General features: G+C 41.9%; 2 protein-coding genes across 4 annotated transcripts in view; one reads left to right on the top strand and one right to left on the bottom strand.

The window, feature by feature from the left end:
* The window catches only part of zcchc7 (zinc finger, CCHC domain containing 7), a 40139-nt gene extending 32776 nt beyond the window's left edge, over positions 1–7363 (bottom strand). Inside the window, exons 1-3 of one of the 3 annotated variants that reach the window (XM_018738257.2) lie at positions 7304–7363; positions 3979–4137; positions 3110–3661 (exon numbers count right to left, since the gene is read on the bottom strand). In XM_018738257.2, coding sequence (XP_018593773.2) covers positions 3110–3641 — 532 coding nt within the window. In that variant the 5' untranslated portion in view covers positions 3642–3661; positions 3979–4137; positions 7304–7363. Of the gene's footprint in view, positions 1–3109; positions 3662–3978; positions 4138–6871; positions 6920–7303 lie in introns of those variants that run through there. The other 2 variants (XM_018738256.2, XM_018738258.2) reach the window with 2 other exon arrangements.
* A 6128-nt stretch (positions 7364–13491) lies between these two features.
* Positions 13492–18492, top strand: part of LOC108925919 (paired box protein Pax-5-like) — a 29705-nt gene continuing 24704 nt past the window's right edge. Inside the window, exon 1 of the mRNA XM_029259296.1 lies at positions 13492–13608. Within this exon, the coding sequence (XP_029115129.1) occupies positions 13492–13608 (117 nt within the window). The remainder of the gene's footprint in view (positions 13609–18492) is intronic.

The following is an 18492-nucleotide window of genomic DNA, read 5'->3' as shown; positions in this document are numbered from 1 at the left end:
GGTCCTGGGGATCTTAATGCTGCTTCTGAACACAAACAGTGTTATTACAGCACCGTCACGCTGCTGCTGTAGCATCTCTTCGCTGCCCGCACTGGGACAACAACATCCGGCCTCATCCTGCGGCCACCAAAGGAGATTTTTTTGAAAGCCTTAGAAAAACTCTAGTCTGGACATCTCCTTTTAATCTAGACAGTCCCTGCAAACATTTCTGCAAGTATACCGCAAACCAAATGTAACTTACTAGTATCTAAAGAGTATTTGTTTGACCACGAGTTTGAGTTACAAGTTTTCAAAGAGAAAGATTTACTATTTATTTTTAATTGTATTTTCTAGACTGTTCTGAAAAACTGGTTAGCTGCAGAGCAAATGTGACCGGCATTTCTGCATCAAGCTGCTGCATAAACAACGATGAGCGTTCGGCACACTTATGTGACGAACAACTGGCATCGATGTGGAGTTTGGTGAAATTCAGTTTTGCAAATTTCGGCTATCTAGAAGAGTAAATGAGGGGAGCGCGGCGGCGCAGCGGGTTGGACCGGGTCCTGCTCTCCGGTGGGTCTGGGGTTCGAGTCCCGCTTGGGGTGCCTTGCGGCGGACTGGCGTCCCGTCCTGGGCGTGTCCCCTCCCCCTCCGGCCCTATGCCCTGTGTTACTGGGTAGGCTCTGGTTCCCCGCGACCCCGTATGGGACAAGCGGTTCAGAAAATGTGTGTGTGTGTGTGTGTGTGTGTGTGTGTGTGTGTGTGTGTGTGTGTGTGTGGAAGAGTAAATTTTACCACACACAAATGGGAGCAAATGGAATAGGAACAAACTAAGTCGCAATCTTCCGCTCCCAACTCGGTTAGAAAGTGAAGTCGTCACTGCGTTTAGATGATTGTACAGTGAGTCAGGAAATAACAGCAGTGAAATGGGATGGAGGCGTTTGGTTTGCAAGTTGAGTAGCTGCATAGGGCATAGGCTTAGTTCCAAACTGATCAGCGTGAAAATTTCTGAGCTCATTCTGCCACAGGGTTCAAAGACCTCACAGCAGGAGGTTTCAACATCCATTCTTGCCCTCTCCCATTAACACTGCCACCGCCCCCTTCTCTTGCACCTCTTAGTCCAGATACACCGTGTACTTCACTGCCCCACCAACCGGTTAGCCTGTTTAGCTCGCTTTCCTCGCACACCTCCCCCAGATCCGCAGCAGCGCAGTGTTGAGCAGGAGCGTGAAGGCAGGCTCCAGAGATCACACGGCAACTCAGACAAGGGAGCGGCTACTGGCACTCCCCTCTCTCTGCCACAAAGGCAAGCTCGGAAGAAACCCGCGTCCACCCCTCCATAGATGACCGTGTGAGCATGGGCACTCTTGCAGAAATCCCAGCCTAGACACCCGAAATTTAAATGAGGAAGAGCACAAGACACGATGACTGCATAAAGAGGAAAAAGGAAAAAAGGGGGGGGGGGAGAACTGTCTGGAAAAAGAATGAATGGTTTGCTGAGGCAGCAGGTTTGCCTGATGTCTAGCGAGATCTACCAAGATTCACAAAGGGGGGAAAAAAAATTAAAATTCCATATTTATTCTCGTCTGACTCGCACATTGCTTTATTAACGTTTCAGGAAGGAACAGATTAGCTCTTACATTTGTACAGTTAAAACGCACAGCCTGCAGAACAACTTAACTCAGTTTGCTGACAAATTTTTCATCCAAGCACAGAAACAACTGAGCACAGAATTTTTTTTTTTTTTTTTTTTTTTTTTTTTTTAAAAAAAAAAAAACACCTCTGCAGAGTGGGTAACAGCCACAGAACCAACTACTGTCACAACCCCCCCCAAAAAAATCATTCCTTCTGACTTCTAGCAAGCAGCTCAAACCACAACCTCATCACGCTGGAGATACGAAAAAAGTTATTAAATACCTGAATGGCCTACTCTCACTTTCCATATTTCTAATGTTCTTAATTTTTTAACTGAAAACCCAAAGTGCAGCACAATTGAAATTCACCAAGAAATTCTTTGTTAAACCCAGCTAATTCAAGCAGCTGGATGCACTGAAGAAGAGAACCCTCCCCAGGCGTGCAGAGAGTCACGCGTGACTAAATACAGACTAGCCCAGCTAAACGTAATTGCCAGACAGTGGAGGGCTTTGTGGGAGTGCTGCCTCCTTTCTTCATCCTCCATCGGTGAAAAACACCCAAACATGGTCAAAATCAAAGTGACCATTACCGCCTGAAGGCCGAGGAAAGGGTGAGGAAATCACGGTGAGAGGTCATTCCGAGCATAAACGCATTTCCACCAACTCTGTTGTATTGCTCTTACTGCAGTAAGACCAGAACAAACGAGAATATATCTATATATATCTATAGCTAATATATCTCCAGTATATCTCGAGTTATCACAAAAAATACTCCATGTGTTGACTTGTAAATATCTCTTTCATTAACAGCAAATCTTTGTAACACTTATGTGTTTCAGTATTGATATTGTTGACCACTCTTTATGGTACAACTTATCTAAATAACTATACAAAGTGCAATTATTATGGCTCAGTGGCAACAGGGGGAAATCCTTTGCCTCATAGCTCCTCAACTGTGTTTTAAGGTCTGGCTCTGTACGGAGTTTAAATATCTTCCCCGTGTTCACATGAGATTCCCATCGAGGAAGGCAGCGATGAGAAACCACCTCCGTAATGTGCCCTACCTTGTAGGGTGGGCGGGCGGGCGAGTGGTCGAACAGCGCAAACCTCACCTCAGTGGTATTTACCCTTACCTTGAATCCTTACACCATTTAGAACATACGTCAGGAGTGTATCTGTAACACTAGTTTTGTTTTGTCTTGGTCAAACCAGCAAGACATTTTGGCCCTACAGGACTTATACTGGTCATCCTTAGTGTGAGAGTATCAGTCAGCCTAATCCTCCAGGCAGTCTGCATCCTGATCAGTCTGTGTTAATGTCAGTGTACACCCTGGTCATTCCAAGCGAGTGTCAGTGAATCCACATTCTGCTCAGCCCGTGTCACCTCATCTTTGTCTACTCTGTATTAGAGTCGGTGAGTGTATGACCTGCTCAGGCTGTGTGAGTGTCAGTCAGTGTATATGTTGCTCAGACTATGTGAGTTTCAGTTCACTCACCTGCAGCACTGCTGTCTGCAGTGCCCTCCAGGTTGAGCTGTATGCAGCAGTCTCCGTCTAGCTTTTTCTGGCCCAAGATCATCCAGTTTTCCAGGCCATCTGAGTCTGAGTCTGAATCGAGACTGATAACGATCTCTTGTCCAGCAGTCCTGCTTTGGGGCTGATCCTCAGGGGACGACGGGACAGAGGACTGCGAGTAGAGATGCCTCTTCTTGACTGAAACCTGCAGCTGTAACTTCTTATCTTTTGAAGCGCAGACCCCAGCATCTTCGTCCGTGCTGTCTGACACAGTGATGACTTCGGGGCCTGAACTGATGATGATGCAGCCCTGCTGGTCCTGGCACTGCTCCCCTTGTTGTTCCTGTTCCTGCTGCAGTTCATGTTGCTGCTCCTCCTCGTGGTTCAGAGAATAATGCAGTTGGCTATAGAGTCTGAACTCCAACTCACTGTCCACCTCAGAGACACTGGAGGAATCATCCTCCCGGTAAAGCTCATCCTCATATTCCTCCCTCTCCTGGTAACCCCAAAACATGCTGACGTGTTATCCAGTGTCTGGAAGGTGGGGGGGGAATAAAACAATCAATAAAATTCCACAGCAACCCCCCTACATTTAAATTACTCACAAAGTTTGCACATTGCTCCTCTTAAATTTTGTGCATAATTTATGTACTGTTGTAAAATAAAATATCAATAGCCTTCTTACAGAACAATTTCTAAAGTACCAGGAAGAATATGACATGCTTGTTCATCTCTCCGAAAGGGTCCTACTGCAGTACAAAGACATGTGAATTGCTGCACCTGAATCTGAACTGCTGCTGTTGTTGGGTGTGTACATATACACGTTTTTATAAATGGATAAAACTAATTACCTTTACATAAAAGCACCAGCAACAAAATAATAGCCTTGAAAAACAGAACTCGATCAAGGTACAAGAGCCCTTTCTGCGGTGTTCCAGCTAGTTAACCACAAAACATCCTGCAGCACCTGTTGTCACCCCTGGGTTTGTCACAGCAGTGCATCTCTTTACCTGTCAAAAAACACACAACCAACAACAGTGTCAGTGCACATATGCAGCACTGGTTCACCTGGGGGACACATTCCCTCTTCACATGCAGTACACTATGGTAACAACAGCCATGTCTCTAGGAGCAGTGGTCCCCGACATCCCTGAGCTCCAGGGAACTCATTGCCAGACCATTGCCCCGGTCAGGTCAGCATGTCTACGTGATGATGGCTGGTGATAAATGTGACACCTGAGGTGGCCTGGGGACCTTGCACGGGGTCGGTCACAATTTGGCAACAAGGGAACTGGAAAGAGTGGCGAGTGAACGATGAAGCAAAGAGCAGCAGTGCATCCTGAAGGACAAACGGAGCCCACTTTTTCAAAGCCCACTACCATGCAATGCTGTGGGGGATTTTGCTGTTGGCTGGAGACATTAATATGTTCAGCAGCCTGAACAACCAGTTAAAACTGCAACACAACAGGAAAAAGAACAACTGAGGTGAAATAAGCAATACACGGTATTCTGTGATTTACAAGGTATCACACAAATTCAAAACATACCAGCAATATTCATGAACAACACAGTCTCATGGATGCGTGTCCTGGTTAGGGCCGTCACCTTGCTATCTGAAGGTTACCAGTTCAGATCTTGCTATACTATTCCCGAGCAAAGTAAAGACTTGCCTCATATAACCAGTGTAATTTGTTCCTGAAGACCTGCTCATGAAACAAACTCATTGCTATTAAGTTGGGGAAAAAAATAGAAGATGCGTTCCTGAGCCTCAACGGGTTTGCCCATTTTTTCTCTAAGCGTGCTAAATTCCTGACTTACCTTTTAAACATAGGAAAACTTTAAGTGCAGAAAATCAGAACTAAACTGAACACCATTAAATCCAAGGTTAAATCCCACATGTTCAAAATCGTTAACAGGAAAAAAAACATGCTACCTTTTTTCTACCTCTTTTCCCTTTTAAGATTTTGCTTTTTTATTCTGTTGCTCTTGGGCGGCATGGTGGCACACAGAGTGCCTCGCAGCTCCTAATCTGTGGATGTGATCATAAATTCAAACCCAGCATAGTCTGTGGGGAGTTTGAATATCCTCCCGGTTTCCTTCCACAGCCAAAAGTCACACGTTTCAGATAAAGTGGTGAATGTATATTATACATATATAACATCTGCAACCTCAGGCTACTTCCCATTCCTTCAACTCCCAAAAACTAACATACCTTATATTAAACTTTCACAAAACACTCTTCATACTAAACCCCCTCATACCGAATTGATACTTCCCTCATTCTAAACTCTCACATAACTGAAGTTCTCATACCGAGTTCTTCACACTAACCTCTCTAACACCAGCTTCCCTTACACCAAACTTCAGATGCTAAGGTCCTCATACTAGGCTTCATCAACCGCTACACCCCAACCAGACCCCTTCGCTCGTCTACTTCTGCTCGCTTGGTGGTCCCGCGCACGAAAAGCAAAGTGCGGAGGTTCTCGGTTCTGGCTCCGTTGTGGTGGAACGACCTTCCCCTGTCACTCAGAACTGCAGAAACTCCGTCTATATTCAAGAAGGGTCCGAAAACTCACCTCTTCCGGACTCACTTCGCCCAAGATCTCTCCAGCTCACGTATGGTGTAAATGTTCATGCGCCATAACTTCACGATCACCCCCAGACAAGCCTTTACAGAGCCGCTACTCCGGCACTGTACGCAAACGTTTGTGCACCTTACTATTTATATATATATATAAAAAAATTGTAGGAAGGTTATCAGGATTCATCTATCCTGCGTTCATGCACCGACTCGAGCGATGAACATCAGTGCATCGAGTGGAAAGTAACAAACTAGGTTTACTTAAGAATCACAGGTCTGCGGCTATGTCTCTTTCTCTTAACGGTAATGCACAAATTGTACTTTTGCCGAGATGTGCGTCACTTTGGAGAAAAGCGTCCGCTAAACAAACAAACGCGGGCTTCTCATACTCAACTCCTCCCGTTAACATTCGTTCATTTAGCCGACACTTTTCTCCGAAGTGTCTTACGATGTTGAGGTTACAATTACTACAGTAACAAATTTACAATTATTTTCCCATTTATACAGCTGGGTAATTTTTTTTTTTTTTTACTGGAGCAATTCAGGGTAAGTACTTTGCTCAAGGGTACTACAACCGGAGGTGGGGACTGAACCTGCGATGGCTGGATCCAAAGGCAGCAGCTCTAACCGCTACACTACCAGCTGTCCCTGTTCACATTAAGTCCCTCATACTAAGCACGCATACTAATTTCTCAGGTACAAATCCCCCCAATACTCTACCAATCATGCTATACATGATGGGGCAGCAGGTGGCGCAGTGGTTAGAATCGCCTCCTGGCACTCAAGGAGCCAAGTTTAAATCCCACCTCCAACCGTCTTAACCTGAAGGTACTACCCCTGAAGTGATAGAGTAAAAATACCCAGCTAATGAGCTCATACCCAGCTGCATAGAAAGGAAAATCATAATTGAAGCAATTGACTCGCTCAGTCAAGTTGTTTTGGAAAAGACTCACTAGAAACAAGTAAACACTCTAGTAAACTGATATTACAAATACTCAGTATTAATACTGACTTCTCTCTCACACTTGGCCATCTACAAGAAGCAACCCACAGATAGGTCACTCATTCTAAGCGTGTAAATAAATAAAACAGCACCCCGACTGAGGTAACTTCCAAGGTTCAGGGCCTCATGACATGATGATGTTGATGTTGTGCAGCCTCACCTCAGTCACTCCTCAGGCAGCACGTCGTCATCATCATCTCATGATGATAATCATCATTTCCATGATTCGTGCATGCAATGCATTGGTGCTTCTCTCAGCGCCTTCTGTTCTGGAACATCCCCCCAGAATAAAATAAACACAAAAAGCTGTCCAAACGAGCGCGAAGGAATAAAATGAAGTTCAAAAGCCAAACTTAACACTGGGCAGTGAGAGGACTTGCGCTAATCACGAGGTTAGCCAGTTAGCATGTAATGCTAACCAATGAAAGCAGCGCACGCACGTGTTTGTCCCGAAACGTGTGACTCGCGAAACTGCACAAACACGCCGGTAGTGGTGAATAACCCTCTGTAAACTAAACACGTTCAGCTTCTCGAAAAAAAATTCCCACTGAAGCGCTGAAACGTATTCGTTGGGTTTGAACAAATAACTCACCTGAGTTTGCTAATTTTCCGGCTACAGAGCACACTTTGCGGAGCCACTTAACTGACCGACCATGTCTTTCCGGAGTTTCACAGCTAGCGTCGAAGAGTTGGACGACTATGACACGGATTTTTCTTTCCCTGCGTTAAAGAGCGAGCTCTTTTACAGTGAATGAGAACGGGTTGCGTAGGTAAACTTGCACAAATAGCTTCACTGTCATCACTCTGTGTGTTTAACTGTTTATCTGGTTGAAAATAGTAAAAAGAATCCTTAAACCTTGTGTTTCAAGTAATTAAAATGAGTTTTTATTTCACAAATATGGGTCTTTGGAGGCACATCTGATACAAAGCATTATTGATATTTCATGCTCATGAATGTATCAGCAGGTATGCCAGAAAATGCAGCATGTGTTTGGCTTTGGACTGAGTATTTGGAATTGGCAGGAAATTAACTGCAAATGCTGGCTGGTTTTGAAGAGTCCATGCATGTCGTAGGTCTGGAAGTGTATCATGTAACCAGTTGTTCTACACTGAAGGTGATACTCAAAATACTGAAGCCTGAATTTGCACCTATTAAACTGAAAGGGTCTTAAAATTCCTGAGATTTCTTTCTTTCCTGTCTATAATCCTAGGCCCAAGAGAAAGAAATACGTTGCTTTAATTCTCTCCACAAGTTGAACTTCAACACATTAAAGACTTTGCCACTGTGGCCATCTAATTGCAATAATACGTATTTCTGATAGTACACTAGTTGCCTATGAGAAATCTAATCATATATAGATATGTAAATAAATATACATGCACAGACATACATACAGTAGGTATACATTTATAACAAAAAATTGAACAAAAATTATACATATATACAATTCAGTGCCAGAGATGTGAGTAACACTCCCCACATATTGATGTCATTCCCTTTTTGTGTAAAGCAAACAGACTTATATGGGTGTAAATTGCTGGTGTCCTACTCTTTATGGGCACTGGGGTTTATAATCCTGTTTATGTTGTTTCTAATATTGTATCATTTGTGTATCTTGACGTTATTAATCATAATATACATTTGAAAAAAATTATTTATTTATTTGTTTATTTATTTTTTTATTTGAAAGCCTAGAAATAATCTTATGAAAAAAAGGTTACCTATAGACTGGTAGCCCTGTAGGTTGAGTGTAACTAAGTGGTCTGAGTTTAATTAATGACTTTTCATGATAAAACGTAATGTCGCTAACACAAACACTGTGAAATTAAACATCTTATTTTTGAAGACTGTCAAAGTATTGAAGTCTTTATTGCTGAACCGAGTGGCTGACATATTTACAGGGCTAATAGTGTCATTAGAGTGCGATGAGGGTTTGCGTACCTGAATTAATTAATCCAACTTTTGTGGACGTATAGTCCTAATAAAGCACGAAACTGTACAGGAAAAAAAAAATTAAAATCGACTCCCAAGTTTTTAAATTAAAGTACAGCCAAGGTGTGTTTTTGTGAGGACGCGCTGTAAAATTGCATTATATATTATAAGCGTCTGAAGTGGCAAGAGGGGATTCAAGACTGGGTTATTAAATACTAAGAAGATGACTTAATAATCATCATGATCTTTTCTGATGATCATGTATCTTGGCGTCAAGACATTTTATTTCTGACTGGTGTAATTTTCACCACGGTCGCATGATGATGCGTTTTCGATCGCAGGTGAACGAAACTGATTGATTAATATGCATGGATGTGTGTACTGTACCATAATTTACAGTACCCTGGTAGGTGGATTCTTTCGCATCCCTCCGTACTGCACTGGATGCGTGTGGCTCTGTAGTACCGTACCAAGGGGGTCGACACCCTGGTAAAGCTTGAATTTTTTTTTTTTATTTAAAGTTTTTGTTTTATTTTTACAGTTACGCAACCTGTCTCACTTGAGGCTTATCCTTCTTTTTAAAAACGTTTGTATTTTGACTGGTGTCTTTTTTTCATCGAAGGTGTCTAACAATGTAACAGATGAGCTCTTTCTAGAAAAAAATGTAAGTTTAACCCCGTTTCCATTCTATATTTTGCAGTAAGATAACAGACAGTAAACTAACAGTGAGTAAGTATGAATTCTCTGTAATTTGTTTTATTAGTTCCATTGCACTCATAATTGTGCGCTTTTTCCATGCAGGCTTTCAGTATTTCGTGTCATTATTTCCAGTTCCACTTGGCCAGCGGGAGGTCACACAACTAATGTGGCAGCTCCTTCCCAACCTTCCAAAAACGAATTGCTGGACTCTTATTTCTCCCGTAATGAACAAGGCAACAAGCAGCATTACTTTAAATTACCGTTACATTAACTTAGAGTCCACACGGAGACTAGAAATGAACAGTACTGTCTTTAAAGAGGTTACACCACCAGCACAGAACTGCTTGAAAAAGGCGTGAAATAAATGGAAACAAACTTCTTCTTCTTTTTATTATTATTATTATTATTATTATTATTATTATTGGCGGCATCCAGAACATCGAAACAAGACATCAGATGTAAACTGCGTAAATTTGTGTGACAAAAAAAGACATAATTTAGTCCTGTATTACCCATGTTTTATTTATTTGCCATGAATTTTTAAAATTTAAACTTAACCTTAGTTTGCTGTTTTTTTTTCATGTATACTGTTATACGTGCTGATATTTTTCTTGGGAATTTTGTATAGGGTTAAACAGGATTCCACTTGTGAAAGTCAAAAACTAAACAAGAAGACAAGAAGAAACAAAAAAAATAGGTAATCATAAAAAATTCCAGATTTATGACTGTATACATCGTATATAATTATGCTGACCTGCAGTACCATTGTGACCTCTGACACCTTTTAGTTTTGCAAAATACTAATGTAAATATAGATTATATTTTTTGTAAGATGATCCCTAATGTAAGTAAATCGCATTGTTCTTGGTGTTAAGAGTCTAAAACAGTATCTGCTTCTGATGTAATGTAGAGCACCCACGGAAATGGTTTTCACAGTAACAGAAAAAATCCATGTTTCACCCAGGATGAATTCTAACTAGTCTGCTAAAGATAAAGGTTTGGATCAATAAAACTTTCCACACTAATACTAACAGACACATTTGACAGTAACTACAAACTAAAACTGTAGTAAAGGTGACAAAAAGATTTTATTACTATTATTGTTGTTTGTTGTTCTTATAGTAAAAATAACAGTGGCAGAACCATATATATATATGTATATGTTTCTCCCACTATTGCTGTATATATACATACATTTTCACTCTTCCACATTGTCTGCTGCAGGGATTAAATAAAATATGCAATATTTCAACTAAAAAGTGCCTTTTAGGTCTTTATCTTTGTGTCTAAATCTTTGAAGTTTGTTGTTTCAGTGAATATTTCCACTAAAACACTCCTGGATAAAGCATTAACAGCTATTTCATGAATTTAAATCTGAATACATGCAGTTCATGTCATGATTCGTAGATGGAATGCAGATGTATGTTTCTCTGAGTTTATTCTCTGGTTATAATAAATCACTATCTTTTTAAAAATCACTTTTAAAAGTTGTACATAATAAAGAACTAACTGACTGTGATTCGTTTTCAAGTTATAGCACCAACACAGCTTTCCTTGGAGTCTTGAGCATATCTTTTAAAATAAAGATATTTTGTGTCAAAAATTGAGATGTGCGGAAAAACATAGTCAATAAATGGCATAAATTATAATCTTTTTTGGAATTTCCCAAACTTTATTTGGAATTGCAGTGAAATAAACCAAAAATTGTAAGTCCAGTATAATTATTAGTTTGGTTTCAATGAAATCGGCCTTGATGATTCATTTTGAAGGACAGTTGTTGAATCCTGGAATTACAGTAAGTTATAGATATGCACTGAGCAGGGCCTGTTCTGAAAAGATTAAATTAAATTAAAGGTTTTTTTTTCCAGATATATTTTTACCCATACACAAAGTATTTCACACAAAATGTATATATACAAAATCTAAAACGAAAATTTGGTACAGAAATAACAAAATCTTTCTCCTCAGTCCAGTTTTTAAGAGTTTATAAGGATTCAGAAATGTGAAGCAGCCTTGACCGGGGTTTCTGATGGGATGAGGGGGTGAAATAAGGTGGCTGCTGAACCTAGACCCCCACTTGAAAGTGAAATACTTCCGGGAGCCTTGGAAACCCCCCATGAAAAGTCGGTGAGATGTCTCAAATACACATATGAAGAGCTGCATTTATTCATTTAACTGATGCTTTTCTCAAAAGCAACTTACAACATTAATCTACTCACAATTTCTTACGCATTTTGGTAATTTTATTGGAGCACTTCGAGGGTAAGTACCTTGTTCAAGGGTTCTATAACAGGAGGTAGGATGTGAACCTGCAATCTTTAGGTGTAAAGGCAGCAACACTGACCACTCCGCTACCAGCCACCACCCTGTTAACTTCTTGATAAACTCTAAACTCCACATAATGGAAGATAGTCTATGTAAAAACTATGTAAATCCCATATATTCCACAATGGTTGTTAATAACATTATTAAGTATTTGCAATTCAGAGTGGAGGCAGGTAGTGTCGTTCTTATAGTTATCACTTTGTAATGGGGGGACCCATTCCCCACTCCTGCTCTTGAACTTGCCTTTAACTGCACAAGTACACGTGGATATGATATACTATATAACAGTTATACTGTATATGATTCGGTTTGCGTCATTTTATAAATGTCAGTTTGAAGGAAGAGCCAAACTGTTTAGCATAAAACTTTGCACCACTCCCAAGGGGCAGAAGTGGGGAAGTTACATATTCAGCTGGACCCAGCAAATGGTACCTGGAAAAGAAAAATACAGGTAACATATGTAGGAATCTTTTCCAATTTTAGAAACATATAGAGAAAAAAGTACGAATCATACAAGCTGTTGCCTTGTTTAGAACTTGTTTAGAACTGTTTGTTGCTCCAGTCTGGTGTATATTTCATCCTGGATGGCCATCGTCACATGGTTATCTTGTAACCTTATAAGCAACTTTTCTTTGTATGCACTTAACATTGTAAAGGGCGTCGCTCAAAGCCATCAGCTGAATAAAGAATAATAATAATGACAAATAAAACTCTTTTCAAATTATTTCAAACGCTTTTAAAAGACACTGCCTTGATCACCTGGTTAAACTTTCACCCAGGTCAAGTTGAATTTAGACACCGAAATATATGTCAAATGTGGGCACAACGGGTAACTATGGCTCTCCCTTATACTTACAAACAAACCACAGTCAATGAATCGGGGTTTTCAGTTTTTTTTCTTCCTTTTTTTCGATTCAAACAGGATCAAACGGTTTGTCCATATTGGTGTTCACCGGGACATAATTAAAACATAATGAGGTTGGTTCCTCATTGTCCACGCACCATACCCACGGGCCAGGAAGAGCAGGACACCAGCGAGTGGAGGTCAGCGCGGGGTGCCGCGCAACACCCGGCTCAAGAGAATCACTTGTCGCGCTGTATTGTCCCCAAGCCCATTGTCGCCGCGCTCCCTATGAACTCTGGACCCCCGATCGTCTCTTACTTCTGTGTTCCCATCGTCGTTTCCCCTTTACTTTTTTGTTCAAGGACATGCATTGCAGTTGTGCCCAGGACAGGTCATTCACACAGCCGCCGTGTCCGTCCGTGCGCCTCACGCGTTCCTGACGCTCCTCGGCCGAGCAACAAATGAAGCAGATTCATTCATTCATTTTCCCGCCTGTTCGCGTTCGTGTCGCTTTTGCGCTTTACATCGTGCGCAGAGCGAAACACCGCAGCGGACGGGGGCAACAAGTCGCAGGTACGCGACACGCCAGAGGCTACAACTTTGAGAAATGCGAAGCGCGCGTGACGACGCACGACCTCGGCTTCTTTCCGTCGCGCGGCGCCGCCGCCTCGGCGCCACGGTGCGCCGGAGCTCGCGCTCGCTGCTCGCTCGCTCACTGTCGTCAAGTTCACTTTCCTCTTGTCTCGTGGGGGGATTTTCCGTGTGTCCAGGGATTTATTTCCCGCACTTTATCAACATCTATTTTTACTGTTGAAGTGTATCTGTGCAATCACGAGCAAGATGACTTGTCAGTTCCACGATTTACTGTGTGCGCGTTTAATAAAAGTTAACCCTCATCGACGAGTGTGACGCCCCGCGCTTCGCCTTTCTTCTTTCTACCCTTCTTCTACCCCCAAGAAGTGACTTTCACGACAAGCAAATGGCGCAGTGGCGCGTGTTCTTAGGACACGGAGAGGAGAAGAAGAAGAAGAAGAAGAAGAAAGTGGCAAAGTTTAGCCAAGCAGACGTCAGCCCGCGGGGACCGCCGCCGTGTCCCGTGAGAGCGAGAGCGCGCGCCGCGGCGGGGGGGAAGCGGACACGAGCGCGGGGCGCGCGCTCAGCCCCCTTAGTTCCCTAATCATTTCACGCTTCTTTTTGAGCCCTTTTTTTCCACGTAAAACGTTTAGTTTCAGCCCAGTGCACACTTTGCAACAGCGCGCCAGGGAGCGGAAGAGTCGAATTATTTCGATCTATAGGCCTTACTTGGCAAAAGCCAGAAAAAAAAAATAAAAAACTTTTTTTTGTTCTTTTTTTTTTTTTTTTTTTTTTTTAATCTCGTGTCCCTGACTCTTCGCACCACAATGGAAACAGACCAAAAGCCCCCGTCGCAGAGGAACCGCAGGTCAGGTAGGAAAGCCCTAGAATTTTACAAGTCCTAAATGGGCAGCAAATTATTTGTAATGCTTTAAATTCTCCGAGGGACGTGACTGTCAGATGTGCTGTAATTTTAACGCTGTATCTAAGCAATATCCTATAATATTCGACATTGCTGAGGTTGTTATTATTTCTTCCATTTTTTCCTAATCGCATGGATAATTCATTGACAGAGGGAAGATATGTGGCCTGCTCTCAATTTTATATTTGAGCATCTGAACTGTTTGTTGTCTTTCTGTTGTAACTGAAAGTTTTTGAGCCGATCATGGAGAATCTTGACAGTTTTACAGCTTTACACAAAGTTTAGCCAACAAGGTAGCGCACCTTTTATTCGCCTCCTTTCCCCAAGTCTTTATTTGTGTTTGAGACGAAATGGGAGATGTGTTGAACAGCTTTCTGTTGTATTTTGGTCTGATTTAGAGATATGACTTCGTTTTTTTTCACAAGAGATGTGCTGGAGGTCTGTGTGATGAAATGTGTTTCAATGTGCAATTCTATAAATAAGGCAGGTCAACGTACAGTCGCAGTTTTAAATCTTAAAATCCTTTTAGCATATTATTGCAATTTTACGCCTCTTGCAATAGTTTTTAAATATTAGTATTATTCGATATTTTTGGGAAATTGTGTAGTAGCCTGTACTGCACCTGATTTTGTCCCCCAAAAGAATATTGCTGTAAAATAAACTTAAAAGTCAATACAATAGATAAATACTGATGATCAGTGTCATATTGTATCAACGATTGCACTAATTTCAATATCTGTACCAGGGGGAAACTCTGTTTGCTTATGCAAATTATTGGTGACTTTTAAGCCTCTGGAAACAGTTTGAGCGATACGTACAGCCTAAATGCCTAATAAGTGAAGAACGTAACGGTTTTAAAATAGTCCTTTTAATCATGTATTGCTCTGGAAGAACCCTATTCCCTATTTCAGACTACAACACACTCCCCTGCGAAGCACAACATGAGGTGACTTTGAACGGTTGGGCGTTCGATTCATTAACGTAATTTCATAAGTACATGTGATGTGTGCATTTTGGGTTCTTCTGATTGTACTCTTAGAGGGAGGACAGTGCACTAGAGGACATGCCGCATACTACGCTGTGAACTTGCTGGAAAAGTGTGGTACGTGGCACAGGGGTGTGCATTAGATCCAAGCCCATTTGCATTTCCATGCCTTCTCTTCATTAGAAGTGTGTGGTTCTCGAGAGTGTCAGAGAGGTGGATGATGGCGCTCAGGGTGCGAGCAACAGGTTCTTTCCAGATGAGCGCGATCCCCTGCGCTCACACAGCAGGACCTTTCGCTGGAGCACATCGCGCCCTTCCACTTACACACTGCGTGTGGCTCACGGACACTTGGCTTTCCTTCCCTCTCCCACGTCCTCGCACCACAGCTGTGTTAGGAAAAGGTAATAATAACGTTTCCCACGCCTTTTTACTGCGCTGTTGGTCCGTTCATGTCGTACGATCCCCCAAGGCCCACAGAAAACATACATTGTTGCAGGGAGACAGGATTTACAGTACGGCGTCAAAACGGATTTCGTCTGTTTAACTGCATTTGGTGATTGCTTTTTATTTTTCAGCTTGGAAAGAATTGTAAGTGTTTTTTTTTTTAATCTTTAAGTTTCAAATTTTCCCATTATTGGAAATATCTGTCACTGATTCGTTTTGCACACACGCCATTCTCATTCTTTTCATTCAGAAAGTCCGGGTAATAAAGGGCTGGTAAGAATACGCGTGTGTCCCCCTTTGCCGTAACACACTGCGGCAGCGCGTGTTGGAGGCGCGAGCTTCGCTGACCATCCATCGGGCGCGTGCTCCTCCGCTTTCCAGATTTGGGACACTGAACTGGGCTTCTCTTCTTCTTTACATTTCGTGCTTCGGGTTCGCGACGTTAACGGGACAGTTTTTACTGCTCGGTATAACTGGGACATTTGGGAAGAGTGCTTGGCACGCAGTTTCTTACTCTTTTTTTACCCCGAATTTAGGCGGGGTATCCCGCCTCGCGCTGCTGCTCCCTAGAAACGGTACACGCCACCCCGCGCTTCGCAAGATCCCCGCTGCGAGGTGTCCGAGCTCTGGGTGCCGCCCTGCCAGGAGTCGGCGGTGACGGACAGGACCCCCGTGCAGCCGGGACGAGGGGGATTCGCACCCATCACCCCCAACCGTCTGTGACCCGTGAAATAATTCCGAGAGCTGTGTGCTTGCAGGCCTTGTTCTGAGTGCGGGACGCAGTCCATTGTACAAGAAGCGCGGGGGCGCGGGGTCTCTGGCGACAGAGGTGCACTGGGGTTTATAGTTATTGCTCTGCCTGGGTCCGCATGGATGGATTTGTGAAAACGACCAAAAAAAAAAAAAAAGAAAGAAAAATCCTCCTCTTTTCGCCTTCACTAAGAAATAGACAGAAGTCACGTTTGATCAGTCTAAACGAACCTTATATATAATATATATTGCAATATATTGCAATATATAACAATCAGTACTGACATTAGAAAAAGGCAGTATTCTTCAGAATAAAATATGTGCTAAATTATACATACGGTTTTATATTGTGGGGAAAGACAAAGATATGTGTGGCAGATCTGGCAAGAGTAACCGTCAGAATACAGGGAATATATTCAATAAACGTTTTTTTTTTTTTTTTTCCCAAAATATGTTACATTTTTGGTTCCCCCCTATTATTTATGACAAGCGTACATAATTGTGAAGGCGAAATATCTTTTGATAGTGTCAACTGAAAACTGAGAACATAGAAATTTGCTTCAAACTACAAACCAATTCACTTTATTACTTATAAATAAATATTCTGTTGTTTTTCCCAATATTTAAAAATACACTTTAACTTAAGAATTAATGAATTTTCATTATGTTTACAGTCAGTGAGCGTGTACTAAAAAAGAAAACCTTCAGCAACGTGCCCTGTTAAAAATTTCATTGCTCTGCGCCTAGGATTTTATAGGAATTGAACATTTCGAGTTAATTAATGTTTATTCTTTCACTCATATTGAAAACACTTTAAAAATTCTGTCTTCTACAGACAAATATTTTAATACGGTTTTAGCACCAGTAAAAAGTTTAAATCCTCTCGTTTTGACCATTATTTATTCATAGCGGAGACCCTGTTCATGTAATTGCTTGACAGTTAGAGCTGCTCTCATTCTTTAATTGTACACTTCATTAAAGAGTGCCGCGTTTACCTCTTCTTTACTGCCATTTTCGGGCCTTTTACCTTGGTCTACATTGGTGCAATGTGGCTAATAAGAAAGAGAATAATATATGTATGGGGGCCAGTCCTGATTAATTGATGGATTTCATGGGAGGGTTTTTTTTTATATGTGTTCCCTTATTAAGTGCATATTTGGATTTTTATGTCTGACTGTATTTGTGTTATTTGCTATGGTTTGCTGCCATAAAATAATTTTAATGCAGTGTAACCTACACTTGTGCTTAAGTCTGATCTGCCTCATGGGAGGACCGAACCTCCAGAACCGAAGCCAGGTTTCCATTCTGCTTTTCACCTTCAGTGTCACCAAGAAAAATCTTTCCCACGCAATACAAAAACACGTATAAATGAGGTCTGTGATCTGAGGCTTTTTTTCCAAGCATAAGGATGTCATATCGCCTTCACCAAAGTTTTGTTCGTCTACTCTTACTGATACAAGAATTAATAGCGTAATATAAACTAAAAAGAAACGGTGACATAATTTTTATTTTGAGTAATCCCTGAACGCGACACGTAAGAAAGTGTCTCCTCATTTTATCCTTGAAAATATGCGCCTCAAGTCCAAACCACATGTCCAAAACTTCTCTTCAGAGTTATTCCTGAAAAGTAGTTTAAACAAAATGTCTCGTGTGGGTACCGTAGTGATTAGAGGTAGTGCCTATGGAGCTGCAGGTCGTAGGTTCGAATCCCACTTTCAGCCCTGATACCCTTGAATAAGGCACTTACCCTAAATTGCTTCAGGAGAAATTACCCAGCTGTATAAAGGGGTAAATAAGTACATCTGTCTTAATAGTGTAAGTAGCTTTGGAGAAAAGCGTCAGGTAAATGTAGGGCTCACGGATTATAATGGAATGTTCACATAGGTGTCGGGGTGTGTGTTGGGTAACAGAACTCTGGCTGCTGTCGCCCCCTGGTGGTGCCTGTAAGGAGTCGGGGTAACTGTACCAGTGACCGAGGTGCTCCTGTGTCTTTACCACACTGCTTGCAGGACTCTTCACACACTGCAGCCTAAGCGGAACGAACGAAGCGCTTCATTTTCTCTCACTTGTCAATAAATTGCTAGAAATGTCGATAGCTGGATTACCCCAACTGAACTTTATTATTTTTCCATATCTGATTTCTGTAGGGGAAAGAAGACAGGCCGATTTTATTTTATCTGAATGTTGTTTTTTCACAGTTAATGTTTGACAGTGTTCACTGACCTCACGTTGGAAATGTTGGCAGAAGAAGAAACTGCATGTAATTGACGCAACAAATCAGTGAGTTTCATTACCAGTGTTATTCG

This window comes from Scleropages formosus, chromosome 16 (assembly GCF_900964775.1).
Source record: "Scleropages formosus chromosome 16, fSclFor1.1, whole genome shotgun sequence".
Classification (NCBI taxonomy): Eukaryota; Metazoa; Chordata; class Actinopteri; order Osteoglossiformes; family Osteoglossidae; genus Scleropages; species Scleropages formosus.
Note: the sequence above shows the minus strand (reverse complement) of the source record. Positions and strands in the feature narration are given on the sequence as shown.